General features: G+C 31.5%; 1 protein-coding gene across 3 annotated transcripts in view; it reads left to right on the forward strand.

Moving 5' to 3' along the window:
- Positions 1 to 15673, forward strand: part of FANCL (FA complementation group L) — a 77879-nt gene that overhangs the window by 62020 nt on the left and 186 nt on the right. For all 3 annotated transcript variants that reach the window (XM_036872724.1, XM_036872725.1, XM_036872726.1), the window contains 6 exons: positions 9839 to 9989; positions 12226 to 12309; positions 12813 to 12858; positions 12942 to 13023; positions 13910 to 14026; positions 15339 to 15410. In XM_036872724.1, the coding sequence (XP_036728619.1) occupies positions 9839 to 9989; positions 12226 to 12309; positions 12813 to 12858; positions 12942 to 13023; positions 13910 to 14026; positions 15339 to 15410 (552 nt within the window). The remainder of the gene's footprint in view (positions 1 to 9838; positions 9990 to 12225; positions 12310 to 12812; positions 12859 to 12941; positions 13024 to 13909; positions 14027 to 15338; positions 15411 to 15673) is intronic.

Raw genomic sequence — 15673 nt, forward strand, 5'->3', positions numbered from 1 at the left:
ATGTGGGCTTCAGTAGTTGTGGCACACAGGCTCAGTAGTTGTGGCTCGTGGGCTCTAGAGCGCAGGCTCAGTCGTTGTGGCGCATGGGCTTAGTTGCTCCGCGGCATGTGGGATCTTCCTGGACCAGGGCTTGAACCCGTATCTCCTGCGTTGGCAGGTGGATTCTTAACCACTGCACTACCAGGGAAGCCCCTGTTTTGGGGGTTTTAAAATTTTTATTTTTTTGGTTTTGCTGGTAATTTCTTTTGTCTTCCTTCTAAAGTTTTTTTTTTCCTCTGTTTTATTTCTTTTAATTATGTATATGTGCTAAAAAGGTTGACATTTTCCTTTGATTAATGAATTAACCAGTTGCAGTGTTCTGGGTATAAGTTTTGGATCTTCATCATATTTGAGCTGTATAGTTGCTTTTCTATTCCTGCTAGAAATTTGTGGTTTCAAACCTATTCCCAAACTCAAAAGTTTTAGAAGACTGAAATTTTGTCCCTATATTTTAGAAAAAAATAGTAGTTGTATAATGCATCTTTGACTTCTCCCCTTAAATACATGGGGATATGAAGTGTAATCCAAATATTTGGATTTTGGTACAAAAGTTCTTTTGATTCAAGAGGAAATGATTGTTCTACAGTGAATCATATAGGTTATTTATAACTTAAATATAATTTGAATGAGAAAATATGTTTATACACACGATTTGGAAATAAATGGGAGTATGTTATAGTAATTGGCATCTTGAAAGGAAGTATACCTACTTTTAAGTGGACAGAATCACCTACTTCATGGATTTTCAAAGTTATATTTAGAGTTCTTGACTTTTAGAGCTGGAAGTCACCTTAGAAGTTATCTACCACACACTCACATTTATAGATGTAATATTAGGTCTTTAAGGGTCTGGGTATGTCTTGATATCAGATACTTTGTTACCCATCAAGATTAGAATGGTGACCTCTTTGTGTACTGGGTTCTTTTATCTTTGTCTTGGAGATCCTAACATAGTCCTGACACATGGTTGAAATATTAGTTTCATTGAATTGAATTTAGTATGTTTTTCACTATACACATTCATGAAATGAAAGGATAGCTGACAGACCATTTATTTCTAGTTCTACGTATGCTCCTTTATGATTATACAAATAATATATGTTATTGTAGGAAGTATGGAAAAGTACAAAGAAGAAAATAAAAATTCTTATAAAGTGGGTTGTTTTTAAAACCACACTACCCAGGGACAAGTGAGGCCTTGGAACAAAATCATTGGTGCTGAATTAGAACAAAACCACTCTTGATTATTCTGGAATGGATTAAGGGCATGTACCATGGTCCCATAGGACCTATAGAATGCTCACCTCTTCAGTGATGTTCTGTAATAAAGCAGTGACTAGTAATGGGAGTGCTGTAGGAAAGAAGCCATACCATGGAATTGAGCTACCTCAGTTATTAAAGGAAAAGTTACTCTGGGAAAGCAGACCCCCATCCCGTATACCTCATTATTCTCACCATCCTCTAACTCTGAGGCTTTGCTCATCTCTTCTCTTTCTCTTACCTGAAATTTTGCAATTAGAAATAATGTCTAAACTTATGAAGTTGAGTTTTTTATGTGATTATGTGAATTTTTTCTCTGGGAAACTGTTTTTAATCCCCTATTTTTTAAAATAACATGTATTTTTTAAATTGATTTTCAGTAACTTTTTATATTAAGGGTGTTAATCCTCTGTCTAATATGGTACAAATATTTTTTGATTTGATATAATTTCTCTAGGTCAGGGACCATATGTCTTTTAATTATAGTGGCTATCAATTTTAAGCATATGAGCACTTAGCATTTTATATACATCATCTCACTCAAATCTTGTAAGGATTAACAGTATTTCCATATTGCAGAAGCTAAGTGAGATTAAGTAATTTGCTGAGAAAGATGCAACTAGTTTTAAGTAGTGGAACTAGGAATGAGACTAAATATTTGACTACAAGTCTATGATCTTAACTAACATACTCTATTGTATCTTATATTTTCTTATATCAACCAGTATTTACTGTAGAGCATAACACTTACACATTATACACATTTGCTGTATTGAATTGTATTAAGACATAATTCATTTTGTAGTATTTACTTACTTAATTTTGTATAACTTGGTATACTATAAATGAGGACATGCATTCTTTGATTCTTGACCCAGATAGTTTGTTGTATATGGCTACAAATTGACTATTTTAAGTTAAAGTTAAAACTTTTCTCCATAAGTCTAATTTTATAAACTGTGTTCCATTTTTACAAATTCATTGTATGCTTCCCTAAATCCCAAAATTGGTTGCAAAAATAAAATAAAATATTAAACAACAGTGAAAAAACAGTGAAATTAAAGTTATCGTGTAAATGTTCATAAGGATGGCTTTCTTTTCCCTCAAGAGCTTGAATCTTTTAGAAATATGTCTGGTAACATTTAGACTATAACAGGGATGGCTGTTCTTCATTGTGCCACCTGTGGTTCTCAACTTTGCACATTAGAATCACTTGGGGAACTTTGGAAATTCCTAGTGCTAAGGCTGCATTGTAACAAGATCAATTAAAAAGGAATGGCTGAGAATGGAATCTAGATATTAGTGTTTAAGTTCCCTAAGTGATTGCAGTGTGATTTTTATTGTAGAGAAAGTAACAGGTAGTGATACCATTTGTGTGGTTTGTTATCTATGTCCATAGTTGAGTGAAATGCTAAATTTTACTTAGAGAATGTAAAATGCATTTTTTTAACCCAACCTTATGATTCTCTGGTTAAGAACACCTATTACAGACATTTCAAAGATTATAACTTGCCATGTACAGTGAGCCGCTTTTCTCAGAAGGCATATTTATGTTTTGTTTTAGAGATGGTTTTAAATATATAGATTTAAAGATTTATATAAAGAGATCAGTTGTTGAATATTTGAAAAAAATTAGTCTATAACCTAATCCAGAAAAAAGTTTTAACTTTCTTAGTTATAATAAATAACTCATATAAGTTATATAATTCCTCCCAATATTTTATTATAAAATTTCAAACATACAGAAACATTGAAAAGGTTTATGGTGAATATTCATGTATACACCACCCAGATTCTATAGTTAACAATTACTGTACTTGCTTTAACACTTAATATTTCCATTTGTACCTCTTTCCGTCCATAAATCCATCTGATTTTTGAGGCCTTTCAAAGTAATTTGCATGTATCAGATCTTTCCCCCAAATACTTCAGTATGCATACCTTTAACTAGAGTTCAGTACTTTGTAAAATTTGGGAATAATAAAATGCATAAATCCTAAGTGTATCATAAGTTTCAGTAAATGAATATACTGGTGCAGTCCATACTCAAGATGCAGAACATTACCATCATTCAGTCTCCTCTCTCTTCCCAGTAAATATCCATTGTTTTGATTTTTTTCCAACTGTACCTTAGCTATGCCTATTCCAGACTTCATATCAACAGAAGCATATAGTATGTACTCTTTTTGTACGTAGGCTTCTTTCACTCAACATAGTTTTGAAATTTCCATGTTGTGACATGTATTAGTAGTTTGTTCTTTTTATTCCTGAGTAGTATTCCATTGCATGAATATACTAGGGTTTATCATTTCTCCTATTGATGGACATCTGGACTTATACCAATTTTTGACATTTATGAATGAACTGCTATGAACATTCTTACATAAGTCTTTTTATGGACAGCTAAGTTACAAGTAAGGATATATTTAATTTTTAAAGAAATTGCCAAATCTTTTCAAAAATGGTTGTGCCATTTTTTACACTCACGCACAGAATGTGAGAGTTCATGTTGATTTACATCCTTACCAACATTTTGTATTTTTATTTTAATGTTACCTCTTAATATTAAGCTTTCTCACCTTTTATCAGTTTTTCTTTATCTGATTCACATGTTATTTTACATTGCATATTGTCTCCCCCCCACCCCCTAAAAAGAGAAAGAAAACTTAAGACAGTTGCATGGTAGTTTTGGTGTGATGTGAGACTGCTTATATTAAAAAATGAGGAGTTGGCAATTTTTATTTTTGAAAAAAAAATTTTTATAGACCTTTTCTCCTTGCAAAATACTTACTGAACTTTGATATCAAATTTGGTCATATTATAGGGTACTTCCTTGGCATTTCTGGTGATGTATATAGAATATTTAATTGCATTGTTAACATTTAGACTTTTTTTCCCCATTTTCAGTAGGGAAATCAATTGAAAATAAGAGTTTGTGAATGATTTAACAGACAAAATAAGCAGTTGTAGAAAAATTTTTTTTCAGATAGCTTATTGATACAATAGTTTTAATGTCCACTTCATTAAAATTGCTAAGAGAAATGTTTCTGTCTCTCACTTTTCACCTTTTCAGACTTTCTTTATTTGGAACATAAAAATACTGTGTAAATTTTGATTATGACTTTTTAAAAATTTTATTTTTTGAAGCATAGCTGATTTACAATGTTGTGTTAATTTCTGCAGTACAGCAGAGTGATTCAGTTACATATATACATTCTTTTTCATATTCTTTTCCATTATGGTTTATCACAGGATATTGAATATAGTTCTGTGTGCTATATAGTAGGACCTTGTTATTTATCCATTCTATGCATAATAGTTTGCATCTGCTAATCCCAAACTCCCAATCCATCCGTCTCCCACCCCGTTTCTCCCTTGGCAACCACAAGTCTATTCTCTATGTCTGTGAGTCTGTTTCATAGGTAAGTTCATTTGTGTCATATTTTAGGTCCCACATATAAGTGATATTATTTGGTATTTGTCTTTCTTTTTCTGACATTCCTCACTTAGTATGATAATCTGTAGGTCCATCCATGTTGCTGCAAATGGCATAATTTCATTCTTTCTTATGGCTGAGTAGTATTCCATTGTATATTTATACCACATCTTTATCCATTCATCTGTCAGTGGACATTAAGGTGGTTTCCATGTCTTGACTATTGTAAAACGTGCTGTAATGAACATTGGGGTGCATGTATCTTTTCGAATTATAGTTTTCTCCAGATATATAATATAATCCCAGGAGTGGGATTGCAGGATCATATGGCAAATCTATTTTTAGTTTTATGAGGAACCTCCATACTGTTTTCCATAGTGGCTGCACCAATTTACATTCCCACCAACAGTGTAGGAGGGTCCCCTTTTCTTCACACCCTCTCTGGCATTTATTGTTTGTCAATTTTTTAATCATGGCCATTCTGACTGGTGTGAGGTGGTACCTCATTGTAATTTTGATTTGCATTTCCCTAATAATTAGTGATGTTGAGCATCTTTTCATGTTGCCCATCTGTATGTCTTCTTTGGAGAAATGTCTGTTTAGGTCTTCTGCCCATTTTTTGATTGCATTGTTGATTTTTTGATATTGAGTTATATGAGCTGTTTGTATATTTTGGAAATTAAGTCCTTGTTGGTCAAATCACTTGCAAATATTTTCTCTGACTCTGTAGGTTGTCTTTTTGTTTTGTTTATGGTTTCCTTTGCTGTACAAAAGCTTGTAAGTTTGATTAGGTCCCATTTGTTTATTTTTGCTTTTATTTCTGTTGCCTTGGGAGACTGATGATGACTTTTAGGATTTGAAATTCACTTTTTCTGTAATTATCAACTGACTTCTAGTTTCAGGGTGGTTGTTTCATGGGTTTTTTGGGTTTTTTTTCTGCTGTCATTTTCTTTTTAAAAAACATACCTTTTCTGTTTAAAATACAGAGTTAGCATTTTAAGCAGAGCTATGTTTAGGATTTTATTTACATTCACGCATACAAGAAATGGACAATGTGTTTGGGGATACTTACTTTCAAATGAAAGATACCATGTGACAGCATTTTATGACTTTTTTTGGTTAACTTTTCCTTGGATTTTCAATGAAATAGGTAATTATAGATTTTTAAATATAGATATAGATGGAGAGAGAGAAAGGAGAGGGACACTACTGATTTTTAAAAAGAGTTGTCTCTTCAACAGTGCTGGGAAAATTGGATATCCATATGCAAAAAAAATGAAATTAGACGCCTACCTCATACTGTATACAAAAATCAACTCAAAACTAATTAAAAACTTGAACATAAGACCTGAAACTGTAAAACTACTAGATGAAAACATAGGGGAAAAGCTTCTTGATATTGGTTTTGGCAATGATCTCTTAAATATGACACTGAAAGTACAGGCAACAAAGCAAAAATAGACAAGTGGAACTACATCATACCTTTAAAAGACTTCTGCACAGTAAAGGAAACAATCAACAAAATGAAAAAGCAGCCTATGAAATGAGAGATAATATTTGCAAACTATCTGATAAAGGGTTAATATCCAAAATATATAAGGAACTCCTACAACTCAACAGCAAATAAAACAAATAACCTGATTAAAAAATGGGCAAAGAACTTGAACATACGTTTCTCCAAAGAAGACATACAAATGGCCAACCAGTATATAAAAAGATGCTGAACATCATTAGTTATCAGGGAAATACAAATCAAAACTAAAACATGGTATCATGTCATAGTTTTGATCTGTTAGGATGGCTATTATCAAAAACAAAACAAACCAACAAACACTCCCACAAAGTAGCAAGTATTGGCAAGGATGTGGAAGAATTGGAACCCTTGTACACTGTTGGTGAGAGAGTAAAATGATGCAGCAACTATGGAAAACAGTATGGAGTGTCCTCAAAAAAGTAAAAAATACAACAACCATATGATCCAGCAATCGGTATATTCCAAAAGAACTGAAATCAGAGTCTTGAAGAGATACCTGCACTCCCATGTTCATTGTAGTGTTATTCATAATAGCAAAGATATGAAAAAATCCAACTGTCCATCTGTTTATCTGTCATAAACAGATGAATGGGCAAAGAAAATGTGGTATATACAAGACAGCTTAAAAAAGAAAATCCTGCCATTTGCAACAATATGGATGAACCTGGAGGATATTCTGCTAAGTGAAATAAGTCACAAAAAGGACAAATACTGCCATGATTCTACTTATATGAAATATCTAAGTCAAACTGATAGATACAGAGACTAGAATAGTGGTTGCCAGTGGCTGGCGGGTGGGTGAAATGAGGAGTTGGTGTTCAGTGGGTACAGAGTGCTAGATGAATAAGTTCTAGAGATCTGTTGTACAATATAGTTAACAATGCCGTAGTGTGCACTTCACAATTTGTTGAGAGGGTAGATCTCATGTTAAGTGTTTTTAGGGATCTCATGTTAGAGATCTCATGTTAAGTGTTGGCTATATCTATTACCTTGATTATGGTGATGGTATTATGGGTATATGCATATGCCCAAACTCATCAACTTACACATTAAATATGTGCAGTTCTTTGTATATCAATTATACCTCAATAAAGCTGTTAAAAATGCCAACATACTGTCCACCAATTGGTTTATTATGTTTGCATCTAGTGATTAATGACTTTTATTGTAAGCAAAGAAATTACTGTATTAGACTTACATAGTACAAAAGTCAATTTAGTTACAATAGGGGGCTATGTCTAAAGGAAAAAAATTCAGTTAGAAGGTTGTTTTAGTAATCTACTTAAATCTATGCTTAGATTCCTGGCTTGGGCAATAGGGCAAGTAGTAGCCCCTTTCACTAATAAAAAAACAGCGGGAAGGGAATTTTTCCTTGGGAAGATGATGCGATCAGTTTGGAGCCATCCAATTATGGTGTGCGTCTTAGACAGCCATATAGATATTATCTATATAGAAATGGCTGAGTAGTTTTGGAGTTCTCCATCTGGCTTAAACAAATTTGGGAATGATCATAGGGAACATGGTTCCTGAAGCTTGGAGTAGTAAATAAACCCACAGAAAGTATTTCAATTTACTTTATGCAAACATATCTATGTATACATATTAAACAATATTAATTGTAAGCCATGATAAAGAACTGTGGTTTTAATCACTAACGATAACATAAAACATAATTTGCAAGGTACTTGTAAATAATGGTGACCAAATAGAATGGTGGTCATCAGTGATTATTTTCTTATGTCAAATAGTTTAGTTCAATTTACTTAAACAAATATTTATTGAACAGCTCTTGGAACTTGTGTTGCTTTTATTACGTGGTAGCATCACAAAGACAAAACATCACTTTGAGAAGAACTGCACTTAAAACAGTTTATTGTAAACCAGGAAATTATAGTGTCAGGTTTGCAGAATACAAAAATCAGCTTAATCACAATGTAAATAATGGGCTTTAGGGGAATATGAGTAGAGGGGAAAGAAATCCAGTTAAAATGTTGGTTTGAATGGTTTTAAGAGAGGGACTGATCTGTTCAGGTTTATATTTTAAATAGGGTACTCTGCCAGAAGGTTGTTGAAGTCAAGGATGGCAAGTCTGAATATGGAAATAAGAATAGGGGATTTATTTTAATAATATATAATAATACTAGGATAAATAGAGTTATCAAGAAATATGTTAAATATGGACTTAAGTCTTATGTTAACTTACAGAATTTATTAGGTATCAGAGGAAATCTACAAGGACCAAGGCTGGTTTCTTATTTGGGTATGTAAAGAATGGTGGTGCATTCAGTGAAAGAGGAAATAAAGTGCAGCTCACAGTTAAAAAAAAAAAAAAGAAACACTTGGGAATTTAGTTTTCTGATTTCTGGATTCTGGCATCTAAACTTGTGGATAAGTATGGTATACTAGAAGAGAATATTCTACCCTCAATATACTAGTAATAAAAGGTTATTTTTACACATTAAGCTCTAGTTCCTACTCTTAACTTTTTTCTGTGTATAGAAGAAGAGTTGAAACTGCTTTGGTGAATCTGAGCTATGAATCCATCTACGTGTACACCCTGACTGAAGTGATGAGATGAAATGGGTTTTCCTTAAGTACACAAGTACAAAATACAGGTTTAAGGAACTGAGTTCTTTCTTTTCATCTTACTCAGGGTGTATCATATTCTTGAATTGTTGGCTTGTATCAGTTATTTTAGATGAATACATTTGATACGAGCCAACAGTTTTTCAGTGACTTTTTTATATGTTTTGCTTATTTGAAACAGTAAATAAAATCCTTAATTCTTTTTAAAACTGTTTTAGTTTTGATGGCTTTTTATATAAAATATTTAGTAAATAGTTGTATCTTTTAACCATACCACATTATTTTATAAGAAACTCTTGACTTTGAAGGTAATTATGAATTGATTTTTAAAATCAGTGATGGCTTTAGTTCTTGTCATTTAGTGAAAATGTATTTAATTCCCATGAAGGATTAATGCCTGAAATACTGAATTCAGAGACTGGCTAAAAATTTAACATCAAAAGAAATCCTGTTTGTAATTTCTGTTGAATTCTTTAAAAGTGTGTAAAACCTTTTCATACTCTTTGTCTAATTAACTCAGCAAAGTTATTTATTAACAGTGTGTAAAAGTAATTTAATCAAATTACAAATAGCGCTGCATTTAAATTTATAACTGAGCGAAAATAAAAATATTTTCATACTAAAATTGTATAGACACTATGCTAAATATATATTGTATACGTTAATAATAGTAATTATTAATACAAGGTATACCTTTCCATACATATAGTACAAAATGCATCATAATAAATATGGTTTTTAAAAAGCAATTCTTTCTTGATAAGTGCACAGTCCAGTGACAATCAAAAAAGAATTCTGTTAATACTAATAGTGGTGAAGAGATATGAAGCAGGGAGAGTTGACTGTTGTTTACTAGAGTCTAGTTTTAGCTTGAATGAAACAGAGCTTAAAACTTGTAAATTGAGTTGTATCCTCTAAGTGAAAGATAATCCACTATTGATAGTGTCACACAGCTTATTCAGCTTTCGTCTGTCTTTTCACAGAGCTCCTTAATAAGCATTCATAGTCAGTTTTTGGCAGCACTGGAATCACTGAAGGCATTCTGGGATGTTATGGATGAAATTGATGAGAAGACTTGGGTACTTGAGCCGGAAAAACCTACAAGGAGCGCTACAGCACGCAGAATTGCATTAGGTAGAGTAAAAGAGGATTAAGGAGGGTTTTTTTTAAGGTGTTTGATTGTATTTTGTATTACTTAGGAAAATGAATCTAAGATGACATTGGACTCTTAGATGACGTTTTTTGTATGAAGTCAACTATTAAAACTTTGGGAGATGAACTATGATTTCTTTTATTACTATGTATTTAAATGTAAATATTTCAAGTAGAAAGGGCAAGTACTGAGGTGTTTCATTACAAAAGGTGATGATCTAATCCATGGAAGTAGCATTCAGAGATAGTGTTTAATTAGCTTTCAATTAGCACAGAAATTGTGGAGTAGATTTTTCAAAACTTCCATTACTTAGGAAAAAAACTATGTTAGAAATAATGAAGTCTTCATTCGTGAAACTAGACAAGATTAGTACGAACAAGTTTGGGAATATTTTCTGACAGAAATATAGAGGAGGGTAAAAGAACCTGAAGTGGCCATGCATGCCATTGAAGAGTAAAAAGAAAGCTTTACAAAATAATAATTGAATATATTTTAAGTATTTAATTTACTATAAATATATGAAATTAATAAGATGTGGAATAACCATAAATATCATCCTGGAAATATTACCATATTCTATTTACTATGAGATGATTGTTTTATGTATTCTCATTATGAGCAAGCAATACATGAAGTCAGTTTTAAAGCTCAACCTCTCAAGATTTTAGATGTTTTAAACTATATTTGAGTTCACAGTAAATACTATATAGTTATGAAGGATATTTTGATATTTTGATGTGAATCATATCCGAATTAGTAGTTTCTCCCCAGGCATAATAGATTATCTGGGGGGAAAAGTGACATGTTACTATGAGAAGAGGAAAGTATAATTATGCAGCAATTCTACAGACAGTATTGTTACTTACCAAGTTTGAAAAAGTCTTAACAGTATTTAATTTGGAATAATTAACCAAGTTATGGTATATTTGTGAACAAGTAGATATTAAAATGAAAATATTTTCTTCAAAGAAGTGTAGTAATTTATTATCTTAATGTCCCCATTAAAATAATTATTTCTCTTAGGTTATGACTAAATATACTTCTTATTTCTCATTGTTCAGCGTAAACAACCTGGTATTTATTCATTCTCCCTATATTTACCTTTTAGCTCCTTTTTTTTCCTTCAGGCATTGATTTGCCCTTTTAGCACCAAGTTTTTAGCAAATTAATCACAAGATTAGTTAATACGACCATTTTTGTTAAGTGAAAGTCCTTTCTGGAGCCATTAGGTGACGTTGCTAAAGGCTAACGTGGAATATGTGTTCATGTAAAAAATGCATTAACCAATGAAATTATAAATTAACTTTTTGTAATTTTGTTTTTCTTACTGAATTACTTGGACTTACTTTTTTATTTTACTTGATTACCTCTTTTTGCTAGATCTGTAATAATTGTATTTATATTGTTGCCAACCTTAGCCAGAGGATTATGCTATAGTGTATAGAATTTATCAAGACATTTTTACCAGAAAAATGAAATCCAAATTAACCTTAAACAACCACACTATGTACCTTCAAAAAAAGCAATAAAATTTCTGAAATTTGTACATACTCTAGTACAGTTAAAATTTATAAAAGAATTTAGTGCCAAGTAGAAATAGCTTTTCCTTAGATTCTGTAAACTGTTAGTTGTTTTTGTTATTAAATGAACAGTTTCCAAAAATTTAATATGAATTGACCCCTTTGTTAACTTATCCAGGAAAGCTTCACAGGGAGATAAAGATTTCAGAAAATGTTTTTATAAAACTCAATTCTTAAACATTTATTTTTACCATTTATTGTATTTTTAGTCTTTTATGTTTGTTCTATTACTTTTCAAGGATATTACGATATCATTTAGATTATTTCTTGAACTTGTGACTTGTAATTTTTATATATTAAAGATTTTTATCACTCTAGAAAATTTTTATTCAAACTTTAATGGAATTCTGACCAGAATTCGTATCTAAACTAATTATATTAACTTATGGATTGGCTCTGTTTTTTGAAACTTGGGATCCCCAAATCTTTAGTCATGATCAAAATCTTCAAATTACTTCTTTTTGTTAAATTATGAATTAGTAGTATATTTACCTTTATAAAAAACTATATATATACAATACAATTTGTTAATCTTTCCTTGGGTATACAATGAAATAAGTACCCAGACAAATACTCCTTTATTTTTTGTTTCATTATCTGTTCTACTTCTAAAAGCTTTAATATTCTTTTATTCTAGGGAATAATGCTTCGATAAATATAGAGGTAGACCCCAGGCATCCTACTATGCTTCCTGAGTGCTGTTTTCTTGGAGCTGACCATGGTATAAGATCTCAGGTTTAAATGTTTTTAACAGAATTATAAAATATTTGTCTACCACTGTAATTAAATATTATTCTAACATATTAATAATGGTAAACATCTTAAATGAAAATGTCTCATTGTGAACTGTGTACTTCTGTGTTTTTTTTAATATATAATATATATGATTTAGATTTTCTAATCACGTACTTAGGAAACAAATCCTGTAATTAACAAATATTATGTATATTTCAAAGTTGCTAATAGATTAGATCTTAAAAGTTTTCATCAAGAGTAAAAAACTTTGTAACTGCATGATGACAGATGTTAACTAAACTTGTAATCGTTTTGTAATATATACATATACCAAATCACTATGTGGTACACCTAAATCTGTAATACAGTGTTATCAGTTATAGCTCAATAAAAAGAGACAAATTCTCTGCCAAATGTGACTTTACAAAATAAGAGCAGCAAACCCTAAATTATTAAACTTTTTTTTTTTTTTTTTTTTAATATTTGAAGTGGTAAAACCCCTGGGAATTAGGCTGAGCAGAAACATACATTTGTGGTAGGTATCTTTGCAATATAATTGTTACTTTTCTATGATTTTACAAATTTAATAACTGTTTTTTTTTTTTTTCATGTTTTCAGGGATCCAGAAAATAGTCTGTTACAAAATTTGAAAGATGTTTTAGAAATTGATTTTCCAGCTCGTGCTATCCTGGAAAAATCTGTAAGTCCTATCAGTGCTTTGATATTCCAAACAGTGTTGCATAATGAAAGTCAAATGTTCTTTTAGGCACCAGAGAAAAATGAGGCTGAAAGGGAAGGAATTGGAAGAATATTATAACAGACTTCTGAACTGCAAGCAGCAGTGGCATCAAAGAACTTGTTAACCTTTGATTGGTGGTTATAAGTGTACTTTTTTCATGGTCATTGTAGCAGTAAAGTGATTAATGACATCTTTATTATTAAAAATAGGGGGAAAGGTCCAATGTAGCTAATGAGATGTTTGGATTTTCTATACTATCTGCTTATGGATGACTGAAATAAAGTTCTAATTAGCTTGAAACAAGTGTTTGTGAAGGTTGGCAGCGTAGTTTTTCAAAATTGAATAGACACTACTACACTGCAAAGATAAACTAAGAATTGATTTTTGACAAAGCTGCTAAGAATGTAGACTACTAAAGTGGTGGGGATGTTTTTGTCTTTTTCCTTTAGTTGCAGAATTTTGAAGTTTAGTATAATCACCAGCTAATGTCAGTTCCTGTCTTTGCATACCGCAGTGGCATTATACTGATGTACGTAGTGGGAATATTACTTAAGCACGAAACATCTTGTGAGCCAAAAGTAGAATCTGTTTTTTAGTATATGTATATTATTTATTGGATGAAAAAGGAAGCCCTCTCTTACAGATAGCTTTTCTAAGGTGTTAAATAGTGATGTGACTGTATTTTCTGTAACATAGCAATATAGTTATTACCTTTATAAAAATTTTATAAAAATTTAATAGTATCTAATACCATATTATTCATTCTTTTTTATTTCACCTTGTGTATTCTTATAAATATTTCATTTTCCCCCCCACCCCATCCCCCAATATTTCTTCTCTTTTGAAGGATTTTTCTATGGATTGTGGAATTTGTTATGCCTATCAACTTGATGGTGCCATTCCTGATCAAGTGTGTGATAATTCACGGTGTGGACAGCCTTTCCATCAAATATGTTTATATGAGGTAAAAATAAAAATATCAGTAAGACTAACAGCATAGGAAATATGCATATTTGAAATCTAAACAATCTAAAATCTGTTTAGTCAATAGTGATCTTTTATTGCCATTATCTCCTTTAACAGTTCATTCCAAATGTGTATTTCATTTCTTCGTGGTTACTAAAGTATCCAAGAAGTGGGAAAATGTATCTAGAATATACTCATGGACTGTTTATTGATGCATAACAAACTGATGGAACATTGGAATCTTTCTGTAAATATCTCATGTAACCACAATGCAAACTCTGTAAACTCATCCAAGTAGAAGTAATGGTGGCAATAAGGTGAAAGGGAGCTAGTACTGTAGAGTACATATTACTTTTTCAGGCTATATTTAAGTATAGAATAAATGTAATAATTCCTACTTTTGATATTGAGAAGAATGCATATTATGATCTAAATAACTCACAACACTCTTAGTCAATGACACTTTATTTACTGTATATATAATACATGTGAAGTCTGCTTTCCTTCCTGTCTGCAGTCACTTGCTCTCTAGCATTCATCTTAGGGCACAGTGGACATATGACTAACTGTATGTGCATCTATATACAAAATGACTTGCAGTTGTATAGTGCTTTCAGTTTTTAAAAACTTCCTTAATATTACCTCCTGATTTTTGTGATTAGAGATAGCGGCTGGTGCTAGCTGCAGTTTAACAGTGGAGAATTTAGGTAGAGATGTCAATTTACCTTATATAAAATCATAGAATACTAGGTCTAATTATAGAGATACTCTTAAGGGAACATGTGCTTTCTTTTGTAATAATGAAAATTCATTTTATTTTTAAAAATGGATTGCCTCCTGCTTGTAATTAATGGATTGAGAATTAACCCTACTATTGGTGATTAAGATCAGAATTAAGACCTAAATTTTAAAGAGCCTACGATCTCTTTTATAGCAGGAGTTCTTAATTTGTGATTAATGGATTTAGGGAGGGTCTGTGAACCCCATGGACTTAACTTTTTGTGTACATCTGTTTGGGGGTAGAGAAGGTGCATACTTTTTATCAGATTTTTAAAGGGGCCTATAATTTGCTTATAAATCAGTGGTACAGACCTTGAAATCCATACTGGTTTCCCCTTGTTATTCAGCATTTTAGTAGTTTGGTATTGGCTCAGGAGATGTTCCTCTTACTCTTGCAAAAGAAAAGAAGGCAAATCATCTGGCATAAAAATATAATGCACTCAAAAAGAAAAAAATATTTATTTGGAGTACCTGTAATATGTAATCATGTTGACACTGCTCCCTTTTTCTTCTCTTTTTAAAATCTTCAGTGGTTGAGAGGACTACTGACTAGTAGACAGAGTTTTAACGTCATATTTGGTGAATGTCCATATTGTAGTAAGGTAAGCAAATTATTAATCACATTTCATAAAATGTGCCTAGCTTTTAGTAATGTGTTTTAGAAGTTAGCTGTATAGTATAATCAGCTTACATAAAATTTTTGGAAACATCTGTCCATCTATGTATTTAAAAAAAAGAAATTTCTAAGATAAATTGTCCCTATTAACATTTTAATTTTCAGATTTCTCCTTTGATCAAAAAAACGTTAACCCCTTTTCTAGATTTCCTAGGTGATCTGAACCTTAAAAAGTATTTTCCAAACTCT

Source organism: Balaenoptera musculus, chromosome 13 (genome assembly GCF_009873245.2).
Source record: "Balaenoptera musculus isolate JJ_BM4_2016_0621 chromosome 13, mBalMus1.pri.v3, whole genome shotgun sequence".
Lineage (NCBI taxonomy): Eukaryota > Metazoa > Chordata > Mammalia > Artiodactyla > Balaenopteridae > Balaenoptera > Balaenoptera musculus.